At 46.8% G+C, this 27,171-nt stretch overlaps 1 protein-coding gene and 1 long non-coding RNA gene across 2 annotated transcripts in view; one reads left to right on the forward strand and one right to left on the reverse strand.

The window, feature by feature from the left end:
- TDRD7 (tudor domain containing 7) overlaps positions 1–27,171 on the reverse strand; it is a 168,829-nt gene that overhangs the window by 107,522 nt on the left and 34,136 nt on the right. Inside the window, exon 6 of the mRNA XM_075316121.1 lies at positions 19,340–19,548. Coding sequence (XP_075172236.1) covers positions 19,340–19,548 — 209 coding nt within the window. The remainder of the gene's footprint in view (positions 1–19,339; positions 19,549–27,171) is intronic.
- Positions 4,884–13,042, forward strand: LOC142243932 (uncharacterized). The gene is made up of 3 exons (XR_012724415.1): positions 4,884–4,909; positions 4,998–5,138; positions 12,923–13,042. It is a non-coding gene; the product is annotated as an uncharacterized LOC142243932 (long non-coding RNA).

A 27,171-nucleotide genomic window follows, 5' to 3' on the forward strand; every position in this document is an offset into this window, starting at 1 on the left:
GTACAGTATACAGTGTAATAGATATATCCCACATACTCAGCTTTCCAGTAACTGTACTGAGCAAGAGACATGGGGAATGAACATGATATATGTACAGTATACAGTGTAATGGATATATCCCACATACCCAGCTTTCCAGTAACTGTACTGAGCAAGAGACATGGGGAATGAACATGATATATGTACAGTATACAGTGTAATAGATATATCCCACATACCCAGCTTTCCAGTAACTGTACTGAGCAAGAGAGATAGGGAATGAACATAATATATGTATAGTATACAGTGTAATGGATATACAGTATCCCACATGCTCAGTACAGTGACTGGAAAGCTGGGTATGTGGGATACTGTATATCCATTACACTGTATACTATACATATATTATGTTCATTCCCTATCTCTCTTGCTCAGTACAGTTACTGGAAAGCTGGGTATGTGGGATATATCTATTACACTGTATACTGTACATAAATCATGTTCATTCCCCATCTCTCTTGCTCAGTACAGTTACTGGAAAGCTGAGTATGTGGGATATATCCATTACACTGTATACTGTACATATATCATGTTCATTCCCCATGTCTCTTGCTCAGTACAGTGACTGGAAAGCTGGGTAAGAGACATGGGGAATGAACATGATATATGTACAGTATACAGTGTAATGGATATATCCCACATACTCAGCTTTCCAGTAACTGTACTGAGCAAGAGAGATGGGGAATGAACATGATATATGTACAGTATACAGTGTAATAGATATATCCCACATACCCAGCTTTCCAGTAACTGTACTGAGCAAGAGAGATAGGGAATGAACATAATATACGTATAGTATACAGTGTAATGGATATACAGTATCCCACATACCCAGCTTTCCAGTCACTGTACTGAGCAAGAGACATGGGGAATGAACATGATATATGTACAGTATACAGTGTAATGGATATACAGTATCCCACATACCCAGCTTTCCAGTAACTGTACTGAGCAAGAGAGATGGGGAATGAACATGATATATGTACAGTATACAGTGTAATAGATATATCCCACATACCCAGCTTTCCAGTAACTTTCCTAAGCGATTAAATAGTTGGTGAATAAACATGATATATGTGTAATATATAAAGGATAAGGGGACCTCTTAGCGGACCTTAAATCTGAGTTAAGTCTAAGGGTACGTCCACACGCTGCGGGTGTATGGCGTCTGGAATCCGTATGGACTTTGGCCGCTAAATGCGGCGGTATTCCAGAGTATATATACCAATTGGTCGGCGTATATATGGCATTAATAGGGTGGAATAGCGGCGGTAGTTCCTTACCACCGCTAATTCCCGCAAGAAGCCGCGGCTGATATTTAGCCACGGTTTCTGCCAGTCTAGCATGTCAAATTATCGGACGGATCCTGTCCGTCAAATTGACATGATGCGGTTGAGAATGACAGTCCAGATCAATTTCCAGATGAAAATAATCCGACCAATGACATCAGTACTGGTTTTGCTGGCGGCTACGGATCAGCCGCCACAAATCCGGCATGTGTGGACGAGCCATAATTCTCATCTGTTAGGTAAGTCTTTCACAGACTTCATGCTTGTTATTGCAATTGGCAAAATTAATTCCACCTTTTCTGCAGGTTTTGAGGTGCTTTTTTGGCGCTCTCATGTGCGGCAAAAGCGCCAAAAAATACACTGCTAAGATGTTGCAAGAGCGGTCTGACAGCGGTTCAATTCTAACCTATAAGCAATTTCCGTTTGTATTCCGCAAGAAATCCGAGCGGCAAATTGACAAGATGCGGTTGAAAATTGCCGCACTGCGGCCTGCTTTCCACGGTGGCAATTTTCCGCCCTGTGTGAACTGCTTTTTGCAGTTCACACAGGGTATAATGGAGGGCGTGGCCGCAGTGGCATTTCCGTGCAAAACCTTGTGAAAAATCCACCACGTCTGAACGTACCCTTAAATGACTTGTCAAATTTACTATTTGCACTTCATTCACACTGCTGCTGTTTTTGTGGCCGCATTTGCGGTCTGTTCTTCCAAAAGTGGGACGCAATTGCGGCCGCTCGAAAGCGGAGTATGTGGAATATATATCCCTTACACTATATAGATATCATGTTCATTCCCCATCTAGCTTGCTCAGGAGAGCATCTCCCTCCCCCGGCACCAAGAGCAGCTCATACTGAATTGTTACATTTACTAGTAACACTGCACACAGAAATGCAGCTTAATATTCCACTGTTAACCCTTTCCTCCCAGCAGTAACACACAACTCCTCACCTTGATATCATGGTGATTTATGGTCAGAATGACTTCAATGCGATCAGTGATTTCTATTCTAGCTCTGCTCACATAGATTTTATATCCACACTCAACTATAGGCTGTTCTTCATATTTTGGGGGCTGTTAGTCAGATATACTAGCTTTTGTGCCTGTATAGTATTGGTGTAGATGGGAGTGCAGGGCATGGGTTACATGGCACTGTGGTGGGATACTGATGGGAGGTATTGGTGCTGTGTTTGATGCTTCTACTGGGTATTTTCCTACTAATACTGGAACAGCTCACTGCTTAGAACGATCCTTCCCAGCTCTATAATATATTGTATATACCCCACAATGCAGGCTCACACACACATTTGTCGTGTTGTAGGGACACAGATACAGTCTTGGTTGTGTCACTTAGCAGTAGTGGTGTGCAGGGTCTTAGCAGTAAAGAGTATTCCATATTTCTGCCAGATACCCACAGAGATATTGAAATCTGAAAAAAGAGACTTCTGCTCATTGAAGGTAAGAACTGCTCACATAGGGTTCAACTCCACAGCAAACGCGTGCTCTAGCCCTGGCATCTCAGCAGGGATATTCCCCTACTCCACAGCAAACGCGTGCTCTAGCCCTGGCATCTCAGCAGGGACATTCCCTACTCCACAGCAAACGCGTGCTCTAGCCCTGGCATCTCAGCAGGGACATTCCCTACTCCACAGCAAACGCGTGCTCTAGCCCTGGCATCTCAGCAGGGACATTCCCTACTCCACAGCAAACGCGTGCTCTAGCCCTGGCATCTCAGCAGGGATATCCCCTACTCCACAGCAAACGCGTGCTCTAGCCCTGGCATCTCAGCAGGGACATTCCCTACTCCACAGCAAACGCGTGCTCTAGCACTGGCATCTCAGCAGGGACATTCCCTACTCCACAGCAAACGCGTGCTCTAGCCCTGGCATCTCAGCAGGGACATTCCCTACTCCACAGCAAACGCGTGCTCTAGCCCTGGCATCTCAGCAGGGACATTCCCTACTCCACAGCAAACGCGTGCTCTAGCCCTGGCATCTCAGCAGGGATATCCCCTACTCCACAGCAAACGCGTGCTCTAGCCCTGGCATCTCAGCAGGCATATCCCCTACTCCACAGCAAACGCGTGCTCTAGCCCTGGCATCTCAGCAGGCATATCCCCTACTCCACAGCAAACGCGTGCTCTAGCCCTGGCATCTCAGCAGGCATATCCCCTACTCCACAGCAAACGCGTGCTCTAGCACTGGCATCTCAGCAGGGATATTCCCCTACTCCACAGCAAACGCGTGCTCTAGCCCTGGCATCTCAGCAGGGATATTCCCCCACTCCACAGCAAACGCGTGCTCTAGCACTGGCATCTCAGCAGGGATATTCCCTACTCCACAGCAAACGCGTGCTCTAGCCCTGGCATCTCAGCAGGGATATTCCCCACTGCACACGTGTGTCTGGGACATAACTCAGGGCCCCCAGACAGAAGGCAGAGGGGAGCCTGAGCAGCTGAGCCTAGATCTTGGCTTGTGAGCATTAGAACAGGCCGGCGATTACAGGGTAAGGCTGCTTTCACACTACGTTTTTTTAACATGCGTCCTGAACGTTTTTTTAACGCAGAAACGGATCCAGTGCAAATGCGTTTTCATTTCAATGCATTTGCAATGGACTCACGTTAACATGCGTTCGCCTGCGTTTGCGTGCGTTATAGTGAGGATCCAGCGACTTGCAGTTTTTTAACATCTTTCAAAAACGCTACTTGTAGCGTTTTTGAGCTGCGTCCAACTTCTGAAATTTGCTGGATCCTGACTAAACAGCACGCAAACGCATGTGAACGCTGGCATGCTGATAGACAGGATCCTGCTTGCTCTACTGAGCATGCCCAGAAGCCAGCCTCCGTGATCAGTCTATCTCTCCTACCTTTCTGTCTCTCTCCTCCCTCTCTCTGTCTCTCCCCCTCCCTCCCCCCCACCTGAGAGCTGCGGACATTCGTAACCAAGGTAAACATCGGGTAACCACTTCTCTTAGTTACCCGATGTTTACGTTGGTAACGTGTGCAGGGAGCCCGGCTCCTAGCAGCTGCAGACGCTTGTAACCAAAGTAAATATCGGGTATCCAAGCAAGTATACCCGATGTTTACCTTGGTTACGAGCCTCGCAGCTGTCAGATGCCGGCTCCCAGTCTGGCACGTGTAGTTCCCATCACTCCCGATCACATGACTCCAATGCCCGCCCCTAAACATCCAGTGACAGGATCCTGCAAAGTAACACATGCGTTTGCATGCGTTTTTTGCTGTAAAAGCAGGATCCGCTTTTGCAGCAAAAAAACGTTCAGGACGCATGTTAAAAAGACGTAGTGTGAAAGCAGCCTTACATGACAAATGTCCGGCTTGCATTATGACTAAACATGACAATATCCCTTTAAGTACTAACCTATGATGCGTTCCTCAGCAGTTCATGTTATATGCTCTACATTTCATTTTCTGCATACTTTACAAGTAGTAGAATTTGCTTTGATATAGGCAACTGGATTTTCACAATGAAAAGGCGAAGGATAACGCCCGAAAAAGACGCCATACCTTATGTCAGTGCCATCACTGACAGACCTGGATTGACCATGAAATACATCAATCCCCTTAAAGGTGAGTTAAAACAAGTTTTAACTAAATTGCCTTAATATTGTCATGCATTAGAATGACTGTCTTAGGTAATGATAAATATTTTCTACAGGAAGAGGAGTGTTTGCTGAAACTGAAATCGAAAAAGGGAGTTTTGTTGCAGAATATCGAGGCGAGCTCATCAATTTCGATGAGAGCCAGAAAATTTTAAGAACTTCGTGTACGAATTTCAGTGGAATGAAAAAATATGGTGGTAAGAAATCAGTTTTTTTTAATGCATTTTAGAGGGTATCCATCTTTCCCTAGTTGATAGCCAGTCCTGATTATGTCCTGTCTCTGCTGATCATGTGAATCCACTGCAGTCAGTTACTGAGGCAGCACCATTTTTGAAACATCAGGTAACATAAAGGAGCACCCTTAGGGCTAAGACACACATCGAAAAAAATTTCGGATCCGAATTTCGGGTCTGAATTTGCGCAATTTTCGGATCCGAAATTTTTTTTGGACATCCAAAATTCTGATGTAAATTAAATGGGAAAATGAAAAAAAATAAATAAAAATTTCGGCCTGAAATTCGGTTCCGTTTACAAGTACAACCGAATTTGGGACCGAAATTTTTTTTTACATTTATTATAATGGGGCTGAAATTCAGTCTGAAAATGAAAATTCGGACATGCATCCAAATTTTTTTTTTGGATCGGCCGAAAAAAATTCGGACGTGTGTTTTACCCCATTGAAATCAATGCTTTTCAATGGGGTCCGAATTTCGGATCCGAAATCTGAAATATTTTCAGATTATTTTAGCCCTTAAGAGGGCAATATGAATAGGGGTTAGTTTGCTATTTAATAGCTATAGCAGGTAGATTAAGGCTGTGTACACACGTTGCGTTTTTTACTGCGGAAACGCTGCATTTAGAACCGCAGCGTTTCAGTGGCAAATTGCATGCGTTCAGCTTTCCCATCAAAGTGTATGAGAAAGCCGAAAAATCAGTGCACACGCTGCGTTTCTAAACGCAGCGTTTTGGATGCCAAAAATCGGTGCGGAAAGAAAAGCAGCATGTCACTTCTTTTGTGCGTTGTGGCTGCGTTCTCTCCCCCATTGAATCAATGATGTGGGGTCAGAACGCAGCTACACCGCAGTGAGCTGCTTTTTTGTTGCAGTCCACGGGCTTTGTCGGCACACAGAACGCAGGCATTTACCTGGAAGTGAGGTCAAGAGGTTTCCTGTTGACCTCACTTCCTGGCAAAGTCCTGGAAAGCCCCCGGTGTTGCCAAAGTGCCCGCCCCGACCCCCGACACCCCCCCCCTCCCGAAAATCCAACATGGCCGCGCGCACAGTGGCGCACCGGCCGCCCTGCTCCTATGATTTCTGTCGCATGTGCCTTGAGACATGCGACAGAAAAATGCCCCCCAGGCCCTGCCAGGTAACCCCCTATTCCCCCCGGTATTCCCCCTTACCTGTCCGGTCGCAGCGCTGATCCCCCGCGGCCCCCTCCTCCTTCACAGCAGACGCCGGTCAGTGTGGTCACATGAGCAGAGCAGCTGACAGCCAGCACTGTGTTCAGAGAGCTGTGCTGGCTGCTCGCACTCTGCAGCTGTGACCCGGGGAGAGTGGGTGCAGATTTTTGGCACCCACTCTCCTCAAATGGAGGGTCTGCCCTCCTAGAAAATGGGGGATACGTTCCCTGAACATGCCCCCATATTCTAGAAGGTCCAGAGCCGACGTAGGACATCCAAATGGATTTCTGCGGACCCATTTTTTTATTAAATTGGAGAACAAGGGAATGATTTGGGGAGTGTTTTTTCTAATAAAAATTTGTTGTCATTTTTTTTGCTTTTGTTAACTGTCAATTAGTTATGTCTAGTATCTGATAGACGCCGTGACATCACTAATTGCTGGGCTTGATGCCAGGTGACATTACACATCTGGTATCAACCCCTTATTACCCCGTTTGCCAACGCACCAGGGCGCGGGATGAGTTGGGGCGAAGCGCCAGGATTGGCGCATCTAATGGATGCGCCACTTCTGGGGCGGCTGTGGCCTGCTATTTTTAGGCTGGGAAGAGACCAATAACCATGGCTCTTCCCACCCTGAGAATACCAGACCCCAGCTGTCAGCTTCACCTTGGCTGGTGATCTAATTTGGGGGGACCCCACATTATTTTTTTTTTAATTCTTTATATATAAATAAAAAAAAAAGCCTGGGGAGCCCTCCAAATTGATCACCAGACAATATGATGCTGCCAGCTATGGTTTGCAGGCTACAGCTGTCTGCTTTACCCTGACTGGCTATCAAAAATAGGGGGGACCCCACGCCATTTTTTTCATTGTTTTTTTTTTGGGATAAATACTAAGCTAGGCACCCTTTAGTGCCACATGAAAGGTACTAAAGGTGCCAGCTTAGAATATGCAGGCGGGGGTGGGACGTTATATATATTTGACATCCATTCATCCATTGACGCTTTTTAGGCTGTGTGCCCACAATCAGGTTTTGCAGTGGTTTGGGCACTGAGTGTTTTCCCTGCGTCCATAACGCTGCGTTGTGCAGTAGAAGCACAGTGGAAGGATTTTTGGAGATCCCATGCCCACTGTGCTTCTTTTCTCCACAGCATAAACTGACCGGTGGCGTGGCTTCCTGAGCCTCAGCATGTCAATTTATGCTGCGGAGACGAGAGTGTTCTCTGCAGGTAGAATAGAGCTAAAGTCCACAGCAGCCTGAACCCAAATCGTGGGCATGGGCAGCTGCGTTCTCCCGTGGACAACACTCACATCTCTGCAGGAAGGCTGACACTGTGTACTAGACGCCATGTCGCTGGATCATGGCCACATAGCCTTAGGCCCCTTTCACACGTCAGTGATTCTGGTACGTTTGTGCTTTTTTTTAAACGTACCAGAATCACTGACATACGCAGACCCATTATAATGAATGGGTCTGCTCACACGTCAGTGATTTTTCACTGCACGTGTTTCCGTGCGGCGTACCCGCGTGTGCGTGATTGCCGCACGGAGACATGTCCATTTTTTTCTGGCATCACTGATGTTCCATGGACCACGCAGTGGTGTGGTCCGTAAAACACGTGCCAGAAAAAAACGTGCTTTTAAAATAAAAATCATTTTTACTCACCCGGCGTCCAGCGATGTCCTCTGCAGCCCGTTCTCCCTGCTGCTTCTGAGCCGGCTCATTACTGTCGCGCATATTCATGATGCGCGACACAGCCGACCCAGAAGCAGCTGCTGCGGGGGTCAGCGCCGGCCGGATGCTGCACCGCGGGAGCGATCAGCACCATGGAGAGCGGGAGCGGGCGCAGGTGAGTTGATTACTAAGTGCAATCACGGGCCACGGAGAACGGAGCCCGGATTGCACTTAGACAACCCACGTGTGCCGTGATTCACGGCACACGGAGGGACATGTGCGTGTTTTACACGCCAGTGAAAAACGTCAGTGTTTTTCACTGACGTGTGAAACGGGCCTAAAAGTGAGAATATTGTTGCTACAGCAACATTTTGGGTGAAGTAGCTGTGGATTCAAAATGCTTAATATACTCCTGACTAAAATCCTTGAGGGGTGCACATTCCAAAATGGGGTCACTTGTGGGGGTTTTCTGACATATAGGTACCCAAGGGGCCCTGCTAATGTGACATGGTGCGCGAAGTTTATTTCAACTTTTCCAAAATTCAAATGGTGCTCCTTCCATTCCAAGCCCTCCCATTTATCCAAACAGAATGTGGAGAAGAAGGAAATGACATCACAGTTTTTTTTTTCCAAAGGTCTGTGTTCAACCAACTTTATTAACACTGACAAGTCTTAAAAAACGCACCTAAAAAAACGCATGAAAAACGCATGAAAAATGCATGCGTTTTCGATGCGTTTTTCTCAAAAAGCATTGTTTACAATTCTCCCCTCTGCCAGAGGGTGCGTTTTTTTCCGCGCTGAAAAAAAAACAACGTGTGCACATAGCCTTAGGGCTTTTAAACATATTGGTATACCCAGAAATCTCTCATTACAGTGAAGATGTAGCCTCTCTGACTTTACCAGCACAACAAAGGCAGCAAAATGTCTAAATTAAAAGCAGAGATGTATACTTTCCCTTTCCATGGCCGTTGACAGTTTAGCTAGCATCAAACTGGTGAAAAATTCCTTTAATAGATGTCAACCAGTGTCATTTCTTATGTTAAGATGACTGTAACAAGGGAATTTTGTCACCAGTTTTTCAGTGTGGAGTTCTCTCACTGTTTGGTAGGCACGGTGGTCAGACAGCAGAAACCAACTTAGGTTATTTAATTATAGAGATTGAAAGGAGTTCTGTCAGGGCAAAAAAATAAATTATACTCCTCTGCTCCTGCAGACGCTGCCAGCAGTCAATGGGTCCGTCCTCCGGTCGGCGGCGCTGTGGTGTCACTTTCCTGACACTGCCTGGCCTGGAGTGCTTCCGGGTCGGGCTGTGTGCAGCGTCTTTTTGCGTCATATGACGCGTCAGGGGCAGGCTCCAACCCCCTGATGACACACTGTTGTTCCCACCCACCAGCGCCTCACAAATGTGAGCAGGGACTACTAAATTCAAAGTCCCTGTTCTTCCCACCCACTTTGACGTGCTGGTGGGTGGGAACACATGGAAACTCCATGTGCGTCAATGTGGAAAGGGACAGCCGGTAAAGCCTTCTGCAGTGACACTGTAGGAGTGTTCCCAGGCTGTCCCCGCCCACCGTGTCTCCATAGAGTGTATCCTTGGGTTTGCCTTCCATCTGGCACTTTGGTCTGTACGCCAGAGGGCAGGGATACCTTGAGGCAGGCTGTTCCCTGCTAGTAGTATTATCCGGACACCTTCCCCTCTTCTGAGCACTTTGGTGCTTGCTCATCACAATTTATATGCAAATGAGCTCCACAAGCAGGATTAGGGTACCGTCACACTTTAACCTGATGTTTACCTTAGTTACCAGTGTCCGCAGCTTCCAGATGCCGGCTCTGTGCAAGCGCAGCGTCGCTTGCACGTCGCTGCTGGCTGGGGGCTGGTCGCTGGTCACTGGTGAGATCTGCCTGTTTGACAGCTCACCAGCGACCATGTAGCGACGCAGCAGCGATCCTGACCAGGTCAGATCGCTGGTGGGATCGCTGCTGCGTCGCTAAAGTGTGACGGTACCCTAACTCGTGTCCGCAATTATCATTACCCTTTGCTGGCGAGCCCAATAAATCTACGCCACACAATGTCGTAGAGTTTTGGAAAAGGTTGTATTGTATAATTACAATGGACGAGGTTAAATACCTCCAATTATATCATATGGTGAGGTAACAAAACATCTGTTAATTTCCGGAAGATAATTGGTTAGTATATATAAACATGGGTTATATTCATCATGTGGGCTCCATTTCAACGAATTTCAGTTTAGTTATGAGTACACAGTACCAATGCAGCATCCTACCTTTGGAGGCAGTATTGGACAAAGAAATTACTAAGAAAATGATATGGTTACACAGAAAACTGGTTAACAAGTATACTAAGTGTTTATACTTCAACTTAATCTGGGTCTTAATGTCCAACGATAGCCACATAGGCAATATAGATAGACTACTTAGGACATTACAGAATGTGCTGAACACTTTGTGTTTAGAGAAAGCAGAGTTAAAGGTCACAGTCTTCTAGACATCTAATAAGAGACTTGACTACACATTGAACAATACTTTAGAACTATAGAACTTATCTATCTAGTGAATTCATAGATATTTCCACAACAAGGTCATGCACCAAGTGGGGACATTCACCACATCCAGACTTCATAACCAATATTCAAAGCACCCTGCCTCTTCCTTTCAGGTCACGGTGCTCGTGGGGACATACTTACACACATTTCAGGTCATGCACCAAGTGGGGACATTCACCACATCCAGACTTCATAACCAACATTCAAAGCACCCTGCCTCTTCCTTTGAGGTCACGGTGCTCGTGGGGACATACTCACACACATTTCAGGTCATGCACCAAGTGGGGACATTCACCACATCCAGACTTCATAACCAACATTCAAAGCACCCTGCCTCTTCCTTTCAGATCACGGTGCTCGTGGGGACATACTCACACACATTTCAGGTCATGCACCAAGTGGGGACATTCACCACATCCAGACTTCATTTCCAACATTCAAAGCACCCTGCCTCTTGCTTTCAGGTCACGGTGCTCGTGGGGACATACTCACACACATTTCAGGTCATGCACCAAATGGGGACATTCACCACATCCAGACTTCATAACCAACATTCAAAGCACCCTGCCTCTTCCTTTCAGGTCACGGTGCTCGTGGGGACATACTCACACACATTTCAGGTCATGCACCAAATGGGGACATTCACCACATCCAGACTTTATTTCCAACATTCAAAGCACCCTGCCTCTTCCTTTCAGGTCACGGTGCTCGCGGGGACATACTCACACACATTTCAGGTCATGCACCAAATGGGGACATTCACCACATCCAGACTTCATAACCAACATTCAAAGCACCCTGCCTCTTCCTTTCAGGTCACGGTGCTCGTGGGGACATACTCACACACATTTCAGGTCATGCACCAAATGGGGACATTCACCACATCCAGACTTCATAACCAACATTCAAAGCACCCTGCCTCTTCCTTTCAGGTCACGGTGCTCATGGGGACATACTCACACACATTTCAGGTCATGCACCAATCACACGATTTGTCTTTAGTGTTGAAAATGCTGATTGGTGGGGTGCAGACATCTGACACTCCCACTAATCTGCTATTCATTGATGTCTCCCTGACAGAACCAGAAGCAGATGGCTTTGTTCACTGTGTAATGGATCTGCCAGGTTAATTTAGCTCAGTTCAGAGTCACTAGTATGGGAGCTGAGCTGCTGCAGTCTGGCATGGCCACTGCATAGTAAATTTAGCTATCTGCTTCGGGCTCCTTTCACAATGTAGATCTTGCTATGGTGGCTCTACACCCTCTGATCAGATTCAAGCCTATCCTGACGATATTGCATTAACATGCAAAACTCAAAAACTCATTTAAAAGGAAACCTGTCAGGTGGAATATACACAATAACTTACAGATTGAGAAAAAGAAATCTTGTGTGGCATGGCGCACTAGTGAGAAGTGCTGGTGCGCCATGCCACACAAGGCATTTACATTTGCTGTACAGCTGCTATTGTTCGCTGCACAGCGAATGTAAATAGAACATGGCCGGTTCTATTGAGCTAGACGCGCCCTATTGTATTTGCAGCGGCGAATATAAATAGAACGTGGCCACGATTTTAATGGAACGCGGCCGCTTCTATTCAGCCGTCCGTGTTCTATTGTATATGCAGGACTGCCCGCGGCTAAAGTAAATTTGCCATGATTTATTTACTTTATTTACAGGTTTGTGTCCTGTCTTACTATGTAGGCGCAGAAAACAGACAGGCTGTTGCATTTCCTGGCCGACCCTGCTGGTGCTGGCTTGTTCTCAGCCGACCCAGCACAGGAGGACTGTAGGAGGGCTCAGGGTATCTACAGGAGGGCATATAGGAGGTGACCTACAGGCTGGCTATAGGAGGGCGCAGAGGGGCACAGGCTGCTACATTTCCCGGCTAACCCTGCCGGTGCCGACTTGTTCTTGGCCAACCCAGCATAGGAGGGCACAGGGTACCTACAGGCTGGCTACAGGAGGGTACAGGGGACTTACATACTGGTTACAGAAGAGCAGTGGGGGGCTACAGAGGGGCACAGGCTCTGTATTTCCCACCCTCGGCTTATATGAGGGTCAAAGTTTTTTCCCACTTTTTTATGTTAAAAGTCAGGGGGGTTGGCTTATACACGAGTATATACAGTATTTCTTTTATATATATATAATCTTTTTCTTCTTTGGAACAAATTCAGCACCAAAGTGAGTCAGAGCTTGGGCAGGACCATAAACTAAAGAAATCAGAAGGCATGTGTTCTTTTAAATTTTATATTGTTGTATTGGAATACTATATCATGCAATTCTCATATATTGATATGAAAACCGGTATTTTAAAATATATATATTTTTTTTATTTTTCAGGCCGAAAACCTGTAAAGAAGATACCTTGGAACAGGGAGGAAGTGAAGGCTATAGAGAAACATATGATTAAATTTATTCATAAATGTAAAGTGCCTGGAAAAAATGACTGTGTGGCATGTATCGCTGCAGAAGCATCTGCACTGAAAGACAGACACTGTCGTCTTGCTGTTAAGTTTTACATAAAGAACCGCATAACAGCTTTAAAACGCAATCCGATAGAATAAACACAACATTTTGAGCCAGGCACCGGGTTTTAAGTTTAGTTAAATTATAGGTTAGCATACTAGAAAAGAACAAAAGAAATTTAATTCTACCTAAAACCTAACAGTTCTATCCCCTACTCTGAGCCTCAAACTCATGGGGCTTATAGTAGGTGGAACAGGAAATCCGGCGATGTATTTTTTATACTTGCCCCCATTCCCATACTGTGCTAGTCCACAGTCAGTAGATGCACAAGAAGAGTGACTCTTTTCATTCTATTCTCTATGGGAAAGCAGAGTGAAAAGTCACTTTTCTGTTTATGCTCAGACTTTGGAACGACACAGTGCAAGAATTTACTATAGGGTATAAAATGACAGTTGTTACACGGATATAAAATGAAAAGTTTTTATTAACAATAAATACTAGACCATGGTAATGTGGCAACGTTTCTGGCTACAAGCCCTTTGTCAAGCCGTAACATAAAATGCGCAGGGTCTAGAATGAGAATACATATAATCAATTAAAATATTAATAAACACAAAAGAAGATATAAAAAAGTTTACATGTCGTACATACTATAAATAAAACCGGGTTATCCTGATTCTGAATCATAAACACACAATTATGTATATACACATATACACACACGTACATATGTCGTATCTCCACTAAATAATAGTACATCATAAATCATTGTTTGTTGAATTAGTCATAGAAAATCCATTGATACACAGATATGCATAGGCTATTACCTTAAGCAGTGTATAATACCATAATATGTCCAGTTACATTATTCTATATAGGGGAGAGAGTTAAGAAACAGGTCCCAGTGACTCCTGTACAATAATGAGTTTTCAAAGATAGTGAGAAATAGCTTACCTAGAGTGCTTTGGTTATGTGACCAACGGCCCCATAGTGTAAAGTGTAGAGCTTCAGAGCAGTTGATAGGCAACACCTAAAAGTTAGCCAGAGTATTGCAGACCGTTGTAAGGCTACGGTACACCCCACGTGGATGCCGGAGCCCGCTGCACCTAAGAGGCACGGGCTCCTTTGCTGCCCACATGCACACGCTGCTGTGACTCCGCATCACCCCTCAGATAGGTAAGATCACTCTTCACCAAGGGTCTCCTGTGGGTCTAATGCTTCTATACACGTGAGTACCGTAGCCTTACAACGCCCTGTAATACTCTAGCTAACTTTTAGGTGTTGCCTATCAACTGCTCTGAAGCTCTACACTTTACACTATGGGGCCGTTGGTCACATAACCAAAGCACTCTAGGTAAGCTATTCCTCACTATCTTTGAAAACTCATTATTGTACAGGAGTCACTGGGACCTGTTTCTTAACTCTCTCCCCTATATAGAATAATGTAACTGGACATATTATGGTATTATACACTGCTTAAGGTAATAGCCTATGCATATCTGTGTATCAATGGATTTTCTATGACTAATTCAACAAACAATGATTTATGATGTACTATTATTTAGTGGAGATACGACATATGTACGTGTGTGTATATGTGTATATACATAATTGTGTGTTTATGATTCAGAATCAGGATAACCCGGTTTTATTTATATTATGTACGACATGTAAACTTTTTTATATCTTCTTATGTGTTTATTAATATTTTAATTGATTATATGTATTCTCATTCTAGACCCTGCGCATTTTATGTTACGGCTTGACAAAGGGCTTGTAGCCCGAAATGTTGCCACATTACCATGGTCTAGTATTTATTAATAAAAACTTTTCATTTTATATCCGTCTAACAACTGTCATGTTATACCCCTATAGTAAATTTAGACCTACAGAAGTAATGGTTCCATCGACTTGATCGTGGGTGACTTTATTGGTTCTCTTGTTGTAAACTCTACGGAAACACGTATCAGTTTTCCGGTATACACCATGCGGTCCCACCACCAAGTGTGGGGTAGCCATTTAATTTGGCCAAGTCCTTCCAGGGGGTTATTGTGTGTATATATTTTTTACTGCTTTGGTCATCCCCAAGTGGCACCACTCTTTCCTTCCTTTTTAGTCAACTATTTTTGTTTTAGAACAGTGCAAGAATGGGTGACCATATGAGTATAAAACCCCAGACTCCTTGGTCCCCCTACTTTCAAGAGGTACTGCATTGCTGTGTTGGGCAGAGAGCATGCGCCTGGGTATTACAACCTGACACATAGCAGGCGGGCGGAGAACGGGGCCATACGTATTGCAACCAGTACGGCATGGCCCCAGCTCTCTATCTTACTTGTCAAATGACAGTACCCCTTTAAGCCCTATATGTTACTTTATGGGATTCATAATAGCTGACAGAGCTCCTTTAATATATCCAAATAAAAGTCCATGTACCTGGGCAACATAAAAATAACTACAAAAATGAACCAATATAAATAGCAAATACACACAGTCAAGCATTGCAAGTGAGTTATTGATATGATAAGGCCAATTAATGTCCCTTTATTGAACAGCTGGCCCTACCCAGCAGCAGGACAACTGCCGCCATGATAATGAAATGTTTGTAAGTGATCAATAAAAACAAGCGACCCCACTGATGTTCGGGTCAAACCAGATTGACCTGATTTCACTTATAATCAGGATTGAGATGCCCAAATCTGATCTTTCTCTCTCCAGCATTAATTTGAAAAACATTTTTTTCCTTTAGTCTTCAAAGTCATCCCTAGTCAATAAAACAACAAAAATGTATGGCAATATACAAATGCAAGAGATGATGGGCAAGTAAAATTATAAAAGATTAAGGTGCTGGAAACAGTTATTACAGAAAACATTTGTGGCAATTGTTTAAAAAAAAAAACTATAATCCCAAAAGTGTGTGTAACACATGATGATCAATATGTGCTAACAATAACTGTCGAGTTGTTGAAGGGGTTCTGTTGTCACAACTTTTTTTCTGCAATATGATATGGTAATCGGTGTGCCATAGCATGTTGCAGAAATGCGACTTACGTCCTCCCACCGCTCCTCCAGGTCTTCTCCGGTGCTCTTTGCTGTTGTTTACTGGCAGGTATTCCAGGATGCATTGGTGCGGAGCATTTGACTGCTGTGGAGCAAATCTCACGTTTACAGTGGTCACATGCTCTGCACCACCATCCCAGGCAATGCTTCCACTGTGCATGCCTGGGATTTCGTGAAGGTGCCGCCCCATTCATGGGTTGGAACGCCATCATATGATGTTCGGATACACTGCACCTTCCGGCCTTTAGTCCTTCAGCCACAAGTGACTAGAAATGCTCAAGAAGAGTGTTTCTAACAGAGGTGCTGGAGAGCCAGGATGCCAGAATTGCTCTGGGAACACCATTATTGTCCGGACCAGGACCTTGGGGCGCAACAATAGGCGAGTACACCTGTTTGGTTCCAGAACCCCTTTAGGTTTAATGATAAAAGACTTGTACCTGCATGTCTGAAAGTGGTATAGTACAAGCAAGTGTGCAATATAGCCGCTTGTCCTTTATTTGATATGGTACACTAGGGATATCAATAGGCCCTATTATATGAATAGCACACCTGTAAATCTTGACTGTGCGTTTTGTTTTTCACACTTATTTTCATAGTGCTGCAAGCTTATGTTGCTCAGTTACATAAGCTTTTACTTGGACATTGAATGGTAAGTATTAGATAGAATGAAATTATTTTTGTTCTCGGTTTCTCTAAAGCATTTTACCATTGCTAACATTGTGTCTAGTTGTTTAGTCAACATGACTAAATAGTTTTGGGTTAATTTCAACTTAAATTTTAAATGGAAAGAAGGTTTCCCAAAAACCCAGGACCAACAAAGGTATTACTAAAAGAAACTCCAATCTTTTGATCTGTTTTACCAAAGGCTTTTTGTGACCTCAGTGTACTCGCCCTCCTTCCACAACTTGTGAACTGTTCTTACTCCACTCTGTTTCAACCCTGCAACTTCAATTGTTTTACACATGTATTTTATATAAAATGTTGAATAAATTTGTTACTTTGGCATTCAATATTTGTCTGTCACATTTATTTATTAATTTACCTACACTGTAGGTCTAACTGTATTACTGTCTAACTTCAGTACCAGGATCATAGTTCGCTCCAACCCCATCCATTGTAGCAATAGCCCAGCTGTATATTAGTACTGCTTTTGTGCTCACTTCATCCAAATCATGTTACCATATGTCAATTGTAAACTAGTCTCTTAAAAACTTAAAGGAGTATTCCGGGAATAGAGAATTCTTGTCAGCCGGCAGGACACCTGTAGGGATAGGAGGCGGACTGGTACTTACCATCATCCGAGGTCTCTTGTCCTGAGCAGGGGCTCCCGTCACCGGCGCTACAAAAAACGGAAGTGTCTGTTACCACGTCATTGTACACGTGATTGCCAGCCACTCACAGGCTTCAGAAGCAGATCGAGCCTAACCAGTGAAGCGTGAGTAGTCGCTGGTAACATGAACGATAGATGCCGGCCCAACACTTTGGGACTTTGCGGCGCCGGTGATGGAGGCTGCTGCATGGCATGGAAGGCCGCCGGTGATGAGACTATAAGCACCAGTCCCCCTTCTCTCCTTACAGGTGTCCTGCCAGGTACTGGGAATTCTGTATTCCCAGAATACCCCTTTAATGTAGAGTTAGGTCATTTTGCGGGAAGGAAATAATACATGAACTTTAAGGGCCTGAATGCAACATCAATGGTAAAATTGGTAAGGCTGGTGTTACACGCACCATTTTCTATAAAAATCCATTGGCCTGTACTTATCACTCTGTCTTAATCACCTATAGCAACTAATCAGAGGTTGATACCAAAGCTGTGATTGATTATTATGGGCAAATCAAACAATTTTTGTTCTCAAACAGATTAAATGTTTATACCTGGTTTTTTTTCGCAGAAAAATGCTGCTGACAGATTGGCTAGCACTGAACAGGGAAAGTATAATAACCACAAAATGAAAAGCATTGTAGATGGAGCATTTTCTCACTTTGTATTTCTTGGGTAATTGGCAGTTTGTTTAAAAAAACAGCATGGTCTTGGTGTGGTGATTTTTTTTTTCAACAAGTTAGGACTCTCCCATACGAATGTATTTGCCCGTCTGTGCAGTGTCCGCAATTAGGGACCAAAGCTTTGGTCCCTATTTGCGGACACTGCACAGACGGGCAAATACGCTTGTGTGGGCGAGCCTTAAATGTAATTTCTCCTATAGACCTCCATTGTTAGTGACCTAACAGCAGAAAAATATCTTAGTCCCCAGGTGGTTAAAACCCTGAGATGTGTGTATTTACAGATGTCCTCAGATGGTCATTGTTCATGAAACGGTCCTCACAAGGATAGTAAAAGTCAGGTTCCTTATTTTAAGCAATATTGATTAGCTCAAGTGATTACTGTGGTTACACATTGCACTAAAATATTCCTATATGATTGCCTTGTTAATATCACTGCAGGGAATGGTAGTCCCCACAATACATGTTCCAGTCAGGTGTCCCTCTAAACCACCAAAAACGAGTATGTGTGTGTGTGTGTGTGTGTGTGTGTGTGTGTGTGTGTGTGTGTATATGGTCACCGGAGACTGGGGCGGTGCTGGAGTATGGCGGGCGGTGCAGAGGGGCCAAGATGCTCACTGCGGGCAGCGGCGTTGTTCTACCACGCTGCTCTCTGAGGCGTGGCTCTGCTTTGTGCCACGGCTGTTGTGTACCGGGGCTGCTCTGTGCAGCGGGCAGTGAGGCATCTGAAGATGTCGGTGGTGCGCGCTACAAAGAAACAGCGGCCGGAGTTGGTGCATGCGCAGATGAGAGCTTGAGTTGAGAGCTCCATCTGCGCACGCGTTGACTCCGGCCGCCATTATTTGAATCACTCACCGCCAACATATTTAGAATGGCCCGCGCAGAGCTGCCCCCCCACAGCCCTGGCACAGAGCATCGCCGCCTGCAGCACAGCATTGCCCCTGCCTGCTGTGACCCCTCTTCACCCCTCCCCCCCCAGTAAGCTACATTCAGATTTTAAGACGCACCCCTCATTTTCCTCCCACGTGCGTCTTAAAATCCGCAAAGTACTGTACATTTTTCTCAAAATAAACACACTTACTAAATATACATAATAACTGGTGATCTAAAGACTCACATTACTATTAATCCTGACAGATTTCAATAGTCAGTCGAATTATATGTCTTACTATACAGACTTCGTGTGATAAAGGACAAGATGCTGGAGGTGTAGCAAACACTGATGTTCCATACCGTGCATAAGTGGCTCCAATTCACAACTTGTTTTAACACTTCATCACCCAGGTCATGTTTGAAGGTCTCCTTGTATATACTTGGAAGCTTGGCTAAAGGAATACCGTGGCTGTGTTTGTTAAACAGATCTCGCAGGTTGCTCTGAATTATGGACAGGTTTGGTTGGAAATTACTAAGCAGCGTAGCTTTGCCTGGAGGGGTCACATTTGCTAAAACAGACAATGAAACACATGCATTACATAACATTGAGAACTTAATACTAAGTAAAATCTGCTCATTTCAGCAGGACCAACGCCATGACCATGTAGTGATGAGGTCATCCAACTGACAGATTAAAACGTGGATGATAAAATGAATTTCAAGCCTCAAAGGGAAAATCTTTGTAATGGTTAAATTTTCTCCCTTAATTTAAAACCTATGCATCCTTGGCCGGCATATGTCCTTCTGGAAAGGAGATTGAAGACATAGCTGTTGGCCAAACACTTCTGCTATCTAAGGGTAACGTCTCACTAAACGATGTACCAGCGATTCCAACCACGATATGACCTGGTCAGGATCGCTGGTGCGTCGCTACATGGTTGCTGGTGACCTGTCAAACAGGCTGATCTCACCAGCGACCAGCCACCAGCAACTCCTGTAACGATGCTGCTCTTGGTAACCAGGGTAAATATCAGGTAACTAAGCAAAGCGCTTTGCTTGGTTACCCGATATTTACCCTGGTCACCAGCGTACACCGCTTAGTACTTGCTCCCTGCACACGTAGCCAGGGAACACATCGGGTTACTAAGCAAAGCGCTTTGCTTAGTTACCCGATATTTACCTTGGTTACCAGCGTACGCTGCTTACACAGAGTCAGTGCTCGTTGGTCTCCCGCCGTCAAACACACCGATGTGCGCTGTACAGCAGGAGACCAACAAGCAAAAAATGAACCAGAACAGTGTGTAACGATCAGCGATCTCACAGCAGGGGCCAGGTCGCTGCTTAGTGTCACACACAGCGAGATCGCTGATGAGGTCACTGGTATGTCACAAAACCTGTGATTCAGCAGCGATCTTTCTAGCGATCTCGCTATGTGAGAAGTACCCCTAAGGCGTATGAGCAATCAATAGACTTAAGTCAGCGGAGATTTATCAAGATAAAGACCCCAAAATTCTGGGACAGTGTGTGTGAAAAGGGGGATTTATTATATTTACTTACAATAAATACAAAAAAAGAGATTTTAAATGGAAAAATATGGGTATTGACTGCTGCCACCAGGATGCTGACATTAATAACAGAAAAAAGTTGCTTCCTCATATGTAGGCTACTAGCAAGCAAGTAAAGCAACAGACAAGGAGAGATTAAAGCATCACAAGGATTTTCCTTTATAATCTAAAGCCAGTGCTATACTGGCACTATCAGGCTGATTCTATACATATCTTTAGGTGTCAGCTAGTATGTATAGGTTTTGAAACACAAGTAAAGCTTGTAAAATGAACAGTTTTTGAGTGGCAGCAGCAGCTAATAGCGGGTGGGTATTTATAGTGATTCCCGCTCCCTTGCCTGTCTGTCTTCCATTTATTTATGCTATATCTATTATAGAATAATTTCACTAAATGCCTAGAAGGACCTGTGCTGATGTCATACTCATGTGACCAGAAGAGGCGGGGCCTCAGCCAACAGAAAAATAATATTGCTTCCTGTTATCAGTTATGTTGGCTGAAGCCCCGCTACTTGCTAGCCAATCAGTGGTCGTTTAGTGTAAATGAACCCTAATCTTGCACTAAGAATTTGATAGTATTGATCAATAAGCTCCAATGTATAAAAAAAAAAAAAAAAGGGAAAAAAAGAGAATTTTGTTTATTTACCGTAAATTCTTTTTCTTATAGTTCCGTATTGGGAGACCCAGACCATGGGTGTTTAGCTTCTGCCTCCGGAGGACACACAAAGTACTACACTTAAAAGTGTAGCTCCTCCCTCTGAGCTTATACACCCCCTGGTGAGCAGACCCAGCCAGTTTAGTGCAAAAGCTGAAGGAGAATAGCCACCCACAAGTAGAACAGAGCAAGAGCCGGAACAACCGAAGACTCCGTCCACGACAACAGCCGGTGATAACACACGGAACAAGAAAATTGCCAACGGGCAACAGGGAGGGAGCTGGGTCTCCCAATACGGAACTATAAGAAAAAGAATTTACGGTAAGGAAACAAAATTCTCTTTTTCTTTATCGTTCCTTTGGGAGACCCAGACCATGGGACGTTCCAAAGCAGTCCCTGGGTGGGAAATAAACAGAAAAACTAAGAAGTAGGCAGAACCTAACTTCACAAGTGGGCGACAGCCGCCTGAAGGATGAGTCTGCCCAAGCTCGCATCTGCCGAAGCAGGAGCATGCACTTGGTAGTGCTTCGAGAAGGTATGCAGGCTAGTCCAAGTGGCAGCCTGACAGACTTGTTGAGCCGTAGCCTGGTGCCTAAAAGCCCAAGAGGCACCGACAGCTCTGGTCGAGTGTGCTTTGATCCCCGGCGGGGGAGGCACCTGAGAACTCTGGTAGGCGTCCGAAATGGTCGATCTAATCCAACGGGCCAAGGTCGGCTTAGAAGCAGGGAGACCCTTACGCCGCCCTGAGGTTAGCACAAAAAGAGAGGTGCACCGCCTAAGCGCAGCGGTGCGAGATACATAAATCCGGAGAGCACGCACCAGATCTAGAGTATGCAGCGCTTTTTCAAAGTGATGAACAGGGGCCGGACAGAAGGAAGGTAAGGAAATGTCCTGGTTAAGGTGGAAAGGAGAGACCACCTTAGGAAGAAAGTCCGGAGTCGGACGGAGAACCACCTTGTCTTGATGAAAGACTAAAAAAGGTGACTCCGAGGAGAGCGCAGCCAAATCAGAGACTCTCCTGAGAGAAGTTATGGCAACTAGAAAGGCCACTTTCTGAGAAAGACGATACAAAGGAACCTCCCTAAGAGACTCAAAAGGGGGTTTCTGCAATACCGTGAGGACCAAGTTAAGGTCCCAGGGATCCAAGGGCCACCGATAAGGCGGAATGATGTGAGACGCGCCTTGCATGAAGGTGCGGACCTGAGCCAGCCGGGCGAGACGCCGCTGGAACAGTACTGACAGAACTGAGACTTGTCCCTTGAGAGAGTTGAGGGACAGTCCTAGCTGCAGACCGGACTGTAGAAAAGACAGAAGGGTCGGCAAAGAGAATGGCCAAGGAGTATGGCCGGAAGAGCGACACCAGGACAGGAAAATTTTCCAAGTCCTGTGATAGATCTTGGCGGAGGAAGACTTACGGGCCCGAGTCATAGTGGAGATGACCTCAGGAGGAATACCGGAAGTCGTCAAAATCCAGGACTCAAGAGCCACGCCGTCAATTTGAGGGCCGCAGAATTCGGGCGGAAAAACGGACCTTGCGAGAGTAGGTCTGAACGGTCCGGAAGATGCCACGGCATCTCTACGGACAGTTGGAGCAGGTCCAGATACCAAGCTCGCCTGGGCCAGTCCGGTGCAATGAGGATGACTCGACGGCCCTCCATTCTGATCTTGCGCAGGACTCTGGGCAAGAGAGCTAGAGGGGGAAACACGTAGGACAGACGAAACTGGGACCAGTCTTGAACCAGAGCGTCCGCGGCGAAGGCCTGAGGATCGTGGGAGCGAGCCACGTAAACAGGAACCTTGTTGTTGTGACGGGATGCCATTAGGTCCACGTCCGGAGTGCCCCATTTGCGGCAGATTGACAAACACTGCCGGGTGCAGGGACCACTCGCCACCGTCCACGCATTGACGGCTGAGATAATCTGCCTCCCAGTTTTCCACGCCTGGGATGTGGACTGCGGATATGGTGGACTTGGAGTCCTCCGCCCATTGAAGGATGCGTTGTACCTCCATCATTGCCAGGCGGCTGCGTGTCCCGCCTTGGTGATTGATGTAGGCAACCGCTGTTGCGTTGTCTGACTGGACTCGAATGTGCCTGCCCGCCAACAAGTGGTGAAAAGCTAGGAGAGCTAGAAACACGGCTCTGGTTTCCAGCACATTGATTGAAAGGGCTGACTCGGACGGAGTCCAAGTGCCCTGTGTTCTGTGTTGGAGATATACCGCTCCCCAGCCGGATAGACTGGCATCCGTGGTGAGAATCACCCAGGACGGGGCCAGGAAGGAGCGCCCTTGGGACAGGGAGAGGGGCCGAAGCCACCACTGAAGAGAGCTCCTGGTCCGTGGCGACAGAGCCACTAACCCCTGTAAGGAGGAAGGCCGCTTGTCCCAACAGCGGAGAATGTCCAGCTGCAGAGGGCGCAGATGGAACTGGGCAAAGGGAACAGCCTCCATGGACGCCACCATTTGACCCAGCACCTGCATCAGGCGCCTGAGGGTATAACGGCGGGGCCGCAGCAGAGAGCGCACCGCTAGCTGGAGAGACTGCTGTTTGATTAAGGGCAACTTCACAAGTGCCGGCAAAGTCTCGAACTGCATCCCTAGGTACGTGAGACTCTGGGTCGGAGTCAGAGTGGATTTGGGAAGATTGACAAGCCACCCGAATTGGGCTAGAGTGGCGAGAGTGAGCGAGACACTCCGCTGACAGTCTGCGCTGGATGGAGGCTTGACTAGAAGGTCGTCCAGGTAAGGAAGCACTGCCAACCCCTGGAGGTGCAGGACCGCAATCACTGCCGCCATGACCTTGGTGAATACCTGAGGGGCTGTGGCTAACCCGAAGGGGAGAGCCACGAATTGGAAATGATCCTCTCCTATGGCAAAACGTAACCAACGCTGGTGTGAAACTGCGATTGGCACATGTAGATAGGCATCTCTGATGTCGATGGACGCCAGGAAATCCCCTTGGGTCATTGAGGCAATGACTGATCGCAGAGACTCCATGCGAAAATGCCGCACCCGAACATGCTTGTTGAGAAGCTTGAGATCCAGGATGGGCCGGAAGGTACCGTCCTTTTTGGGAACTAGGAAGAGGTTTGAGTAAAAACCTCTGAACCGTTCCCGAGTGGGCACTGGTACAATCACTCCGCTTGCCTGCAGGGATGCCACGGCCTGTGAGAAGGCGGCGGCCTTGGAGCAGGGGGGAGTTGAGAGAAAAATTCTGTTTGGCGGGCTGGAAGAGAATTCTATCCTGTAGCCGTGAGATATGATATCTCTCACCCACTGCTCGGAGACTTGTTTTAACCAAGCGTCGCCAAAGTGGGAGAGCCTGCCACCGACTAAGGACGTGGCTGGAGCGGGCAGAGAGTCATGAGGAGGCTGCCTTAGTGGCAGGACCTCCTGCGGTCTTCTGTGGATGCGCTTTTGGGCGCCAGTTGGATTTCGGATCCTTAGCTGAGTAAGCGGACGAGGCGGAGGGCTTAGAGGACGACCAGTTGGAGGAACGAAAGGAACGAAACCTCGATTGATTCCTACCCTGGGCGGGTTTCCTGGTCTTGGTTTGTGACATGGAAGTACTCTTCCCGCTAGTAGCTTCCTTAATAATTTCATCCAGCTGTTCACCGAACAGCCGGGAACCAGCAAAAGGGAGCCCAGCAAGAACCTTCTTGGAAGCAGCATCTGCCTTCCACTCTCAAAGCCACAAGATCCTGCGGATAACAAGGGAATTAGCTGAAGCCACCGCAGTGCGGTGAGAAGCCTCTAGCATGGCAGACATGGCATAAGATGAAAAAGCTGAAGCCTGAGAAGTTAAGGTAACCATCTCAGGCATAGATTCCTTGGTGAGGGAATGCATCTCCTCTAGGTAAGCAGAGATGGCTTTGAGAGCCCACACTGCTGCAAAAGTCGGGGAAAAAGCGGCCCCCGCAGCTTCATACACAGATTTGGCCAGAAGGTCAATCTGACGGTCAGTGAAATCCTTAAGTGAGGTGCCGTCAGCCACTGACACAACGGTCCGGGCTGAGAGCCTAGACACCGGGGGGTCTACCTTTGGGGAGTGCGACCACTCCTTGACCACCTCAGGTGGAAAGGGAAAACGGTCATCAGAACCACGCTTTGGAAAGCGTTTGTCAGGACAGGCCCTGGGTTTGGTCACAGCGGTCTGAAAACTGGAGTGGTTAAAGAACACACTCTTCACTCTCTTAGGCGAGGTAAACTGATGCTTTTCTGCCAGAGAGGGTTGCTCCTCTGAGACTGGCGGGTTGAGATCCAGTACAGAATTAATAGAAGCAATCAAGTCACTAAGATCTGAGTCACCCTCTGAGAGATCCATGGGGTACATAGCCTCCGAGCCCCCTGTGAGGGCATCCTCCTCATCTTGAGAGTCAGCTCTTGAGTCAGAGCCGCGGGATGAGGAGGGGGAGGAAACCCTGCGCCTTCTCTTAGAAGGACGGGGTCTGGGACCTGATGATGAATCCTCTGTGAGCTCTGATGGACGGAGGTCAGAGGATAGGGATCCTCTGGCAAGAGTATTAGAGGCACCCTGTGAGGAGGGCTGATGTATATTCATCAAAGTCCTGGACAAAAGTCCCATGGACTCAGCAAATGACTGGGATATGGACCTAGAAAAGGACTCTACCCAGGCCAGGGGTTCAGCCACAGGTACAGAAGCAGCCTGAGAGACCACTGGGGGTGAGACTCCAGGCTGTGGCACCGCAAAGTTAGAGCAAACATCACAATGTGGACAGGTGCTCGGCTCAGGCAGCAGGAGCTTACATGCAGTGCATACAGAATAAAGCTTTGGAGCCTTGCTCCTTGTGTGAGACATGCTGCTGGAGTGGGGGCTTTGCAAGAGAATGAACCCCAGGGAGAATATACAGAGGTGCACAACCGGAGACCGGCTGTGGCTTACCAGACCGCTGGAAGCGGTGTTGTGTGCCCTCCAGATCCCGAAGCCCGGACCCCCAATGCACAGCACCTCAGCAGGGATGCAGAGTGCAGACAGGCACAGCGCAGAGTGAACTCTGCCTGAGAAATGGCCGCCGGAGCGAAGAGAGGGGGCGGGACTAGGGGGCGTTCCTGTAGAGGAGCGGGAACTGGAGGGCCATAGACCTGCAGGAGAGGAGACACGCCCCAGCAGTGGGGAGTGTCCCTCCCCTGTGCAGAACGGCCGCCGGGAGGAGCCGTGCCTGTCCCTCTTGCATGAGTGACATGCGAGGGAAGTTAACAGCAACTAGGCCTCCGGCAAAGCCGGGGCCTAAATTTAAGCGGCGAGGCCGACGCGCAGGCACCATCGGCGCGGTTCTCGGGCGAAAGCTAGAGAACCCACCGGAAATGTCAAAATAAACATATACAGCATACTCTCCCCATACAATAAAGAACAGGGACCCCCAACACAAACGTCTCAGGTACTTAGCTGCTGAGACGCAGGGCCAGGTCCCTGGGGATGAGTGCTCCGGTCCAACAAGATCCTCAACGGGCTGTGGATGGAGACCGGTGTCCTGCCAGGCATGGAGACCGTGCTGGCTCCCACTTCAAGCCAGAGCCCAGGAGGGATGGTGAAGGAGCACGGCATGTAAGGCTCCAGCCTTGGAAATCAACCTTAACAACACCGCCGACACAGTGGGGTGAGAAGGGACATGCCGGGAGTCCAGACGTGGACCCGTATTTCTTCAATCTCTTTCCAAAAAACAAAAAAAATCATATGAGAATGCATGTGTGGATGTATGCCTCCTGAACACAAAGCGATAAACTGGCTGAGACTGGCTCACCAGGGGGTGTATAAGCTCAGAGGGAGGAGCTACACTTTTAAGTGTAGTACTTTGTGTGTCCTCCGGTCCTCCGGAGGCAGAAGCTAAACACCCATGGTCTGGGTCTCCCATAGGAACGATAAAGAAAAAGTGACTCCACAGGATAAGTTCAACTTTGAGAAGACTAATCAGTGCTGCAGCCCAAGTAAGGCTATATGCGCACTCTATTTTTTTCTGC

Source organism: Anomaloglossus baeobatrachus, chromosome 1 (assembly GCF_048569485.1).
Source record: "Anomaloglossus baeobatrachus isolate aAnoBae1 chromosome 1, aAnoBae1.hap1, whole genome shotgun sequence".
In the NCBI taxonomy this organism is placed as follows: domain Eukaryota; kingdom Metazoa; phylum Chordata; class Amphibia; order Anura; family Aromobatidae; genus Anomaloglossus; species Anomaloglossus baeobatrachus.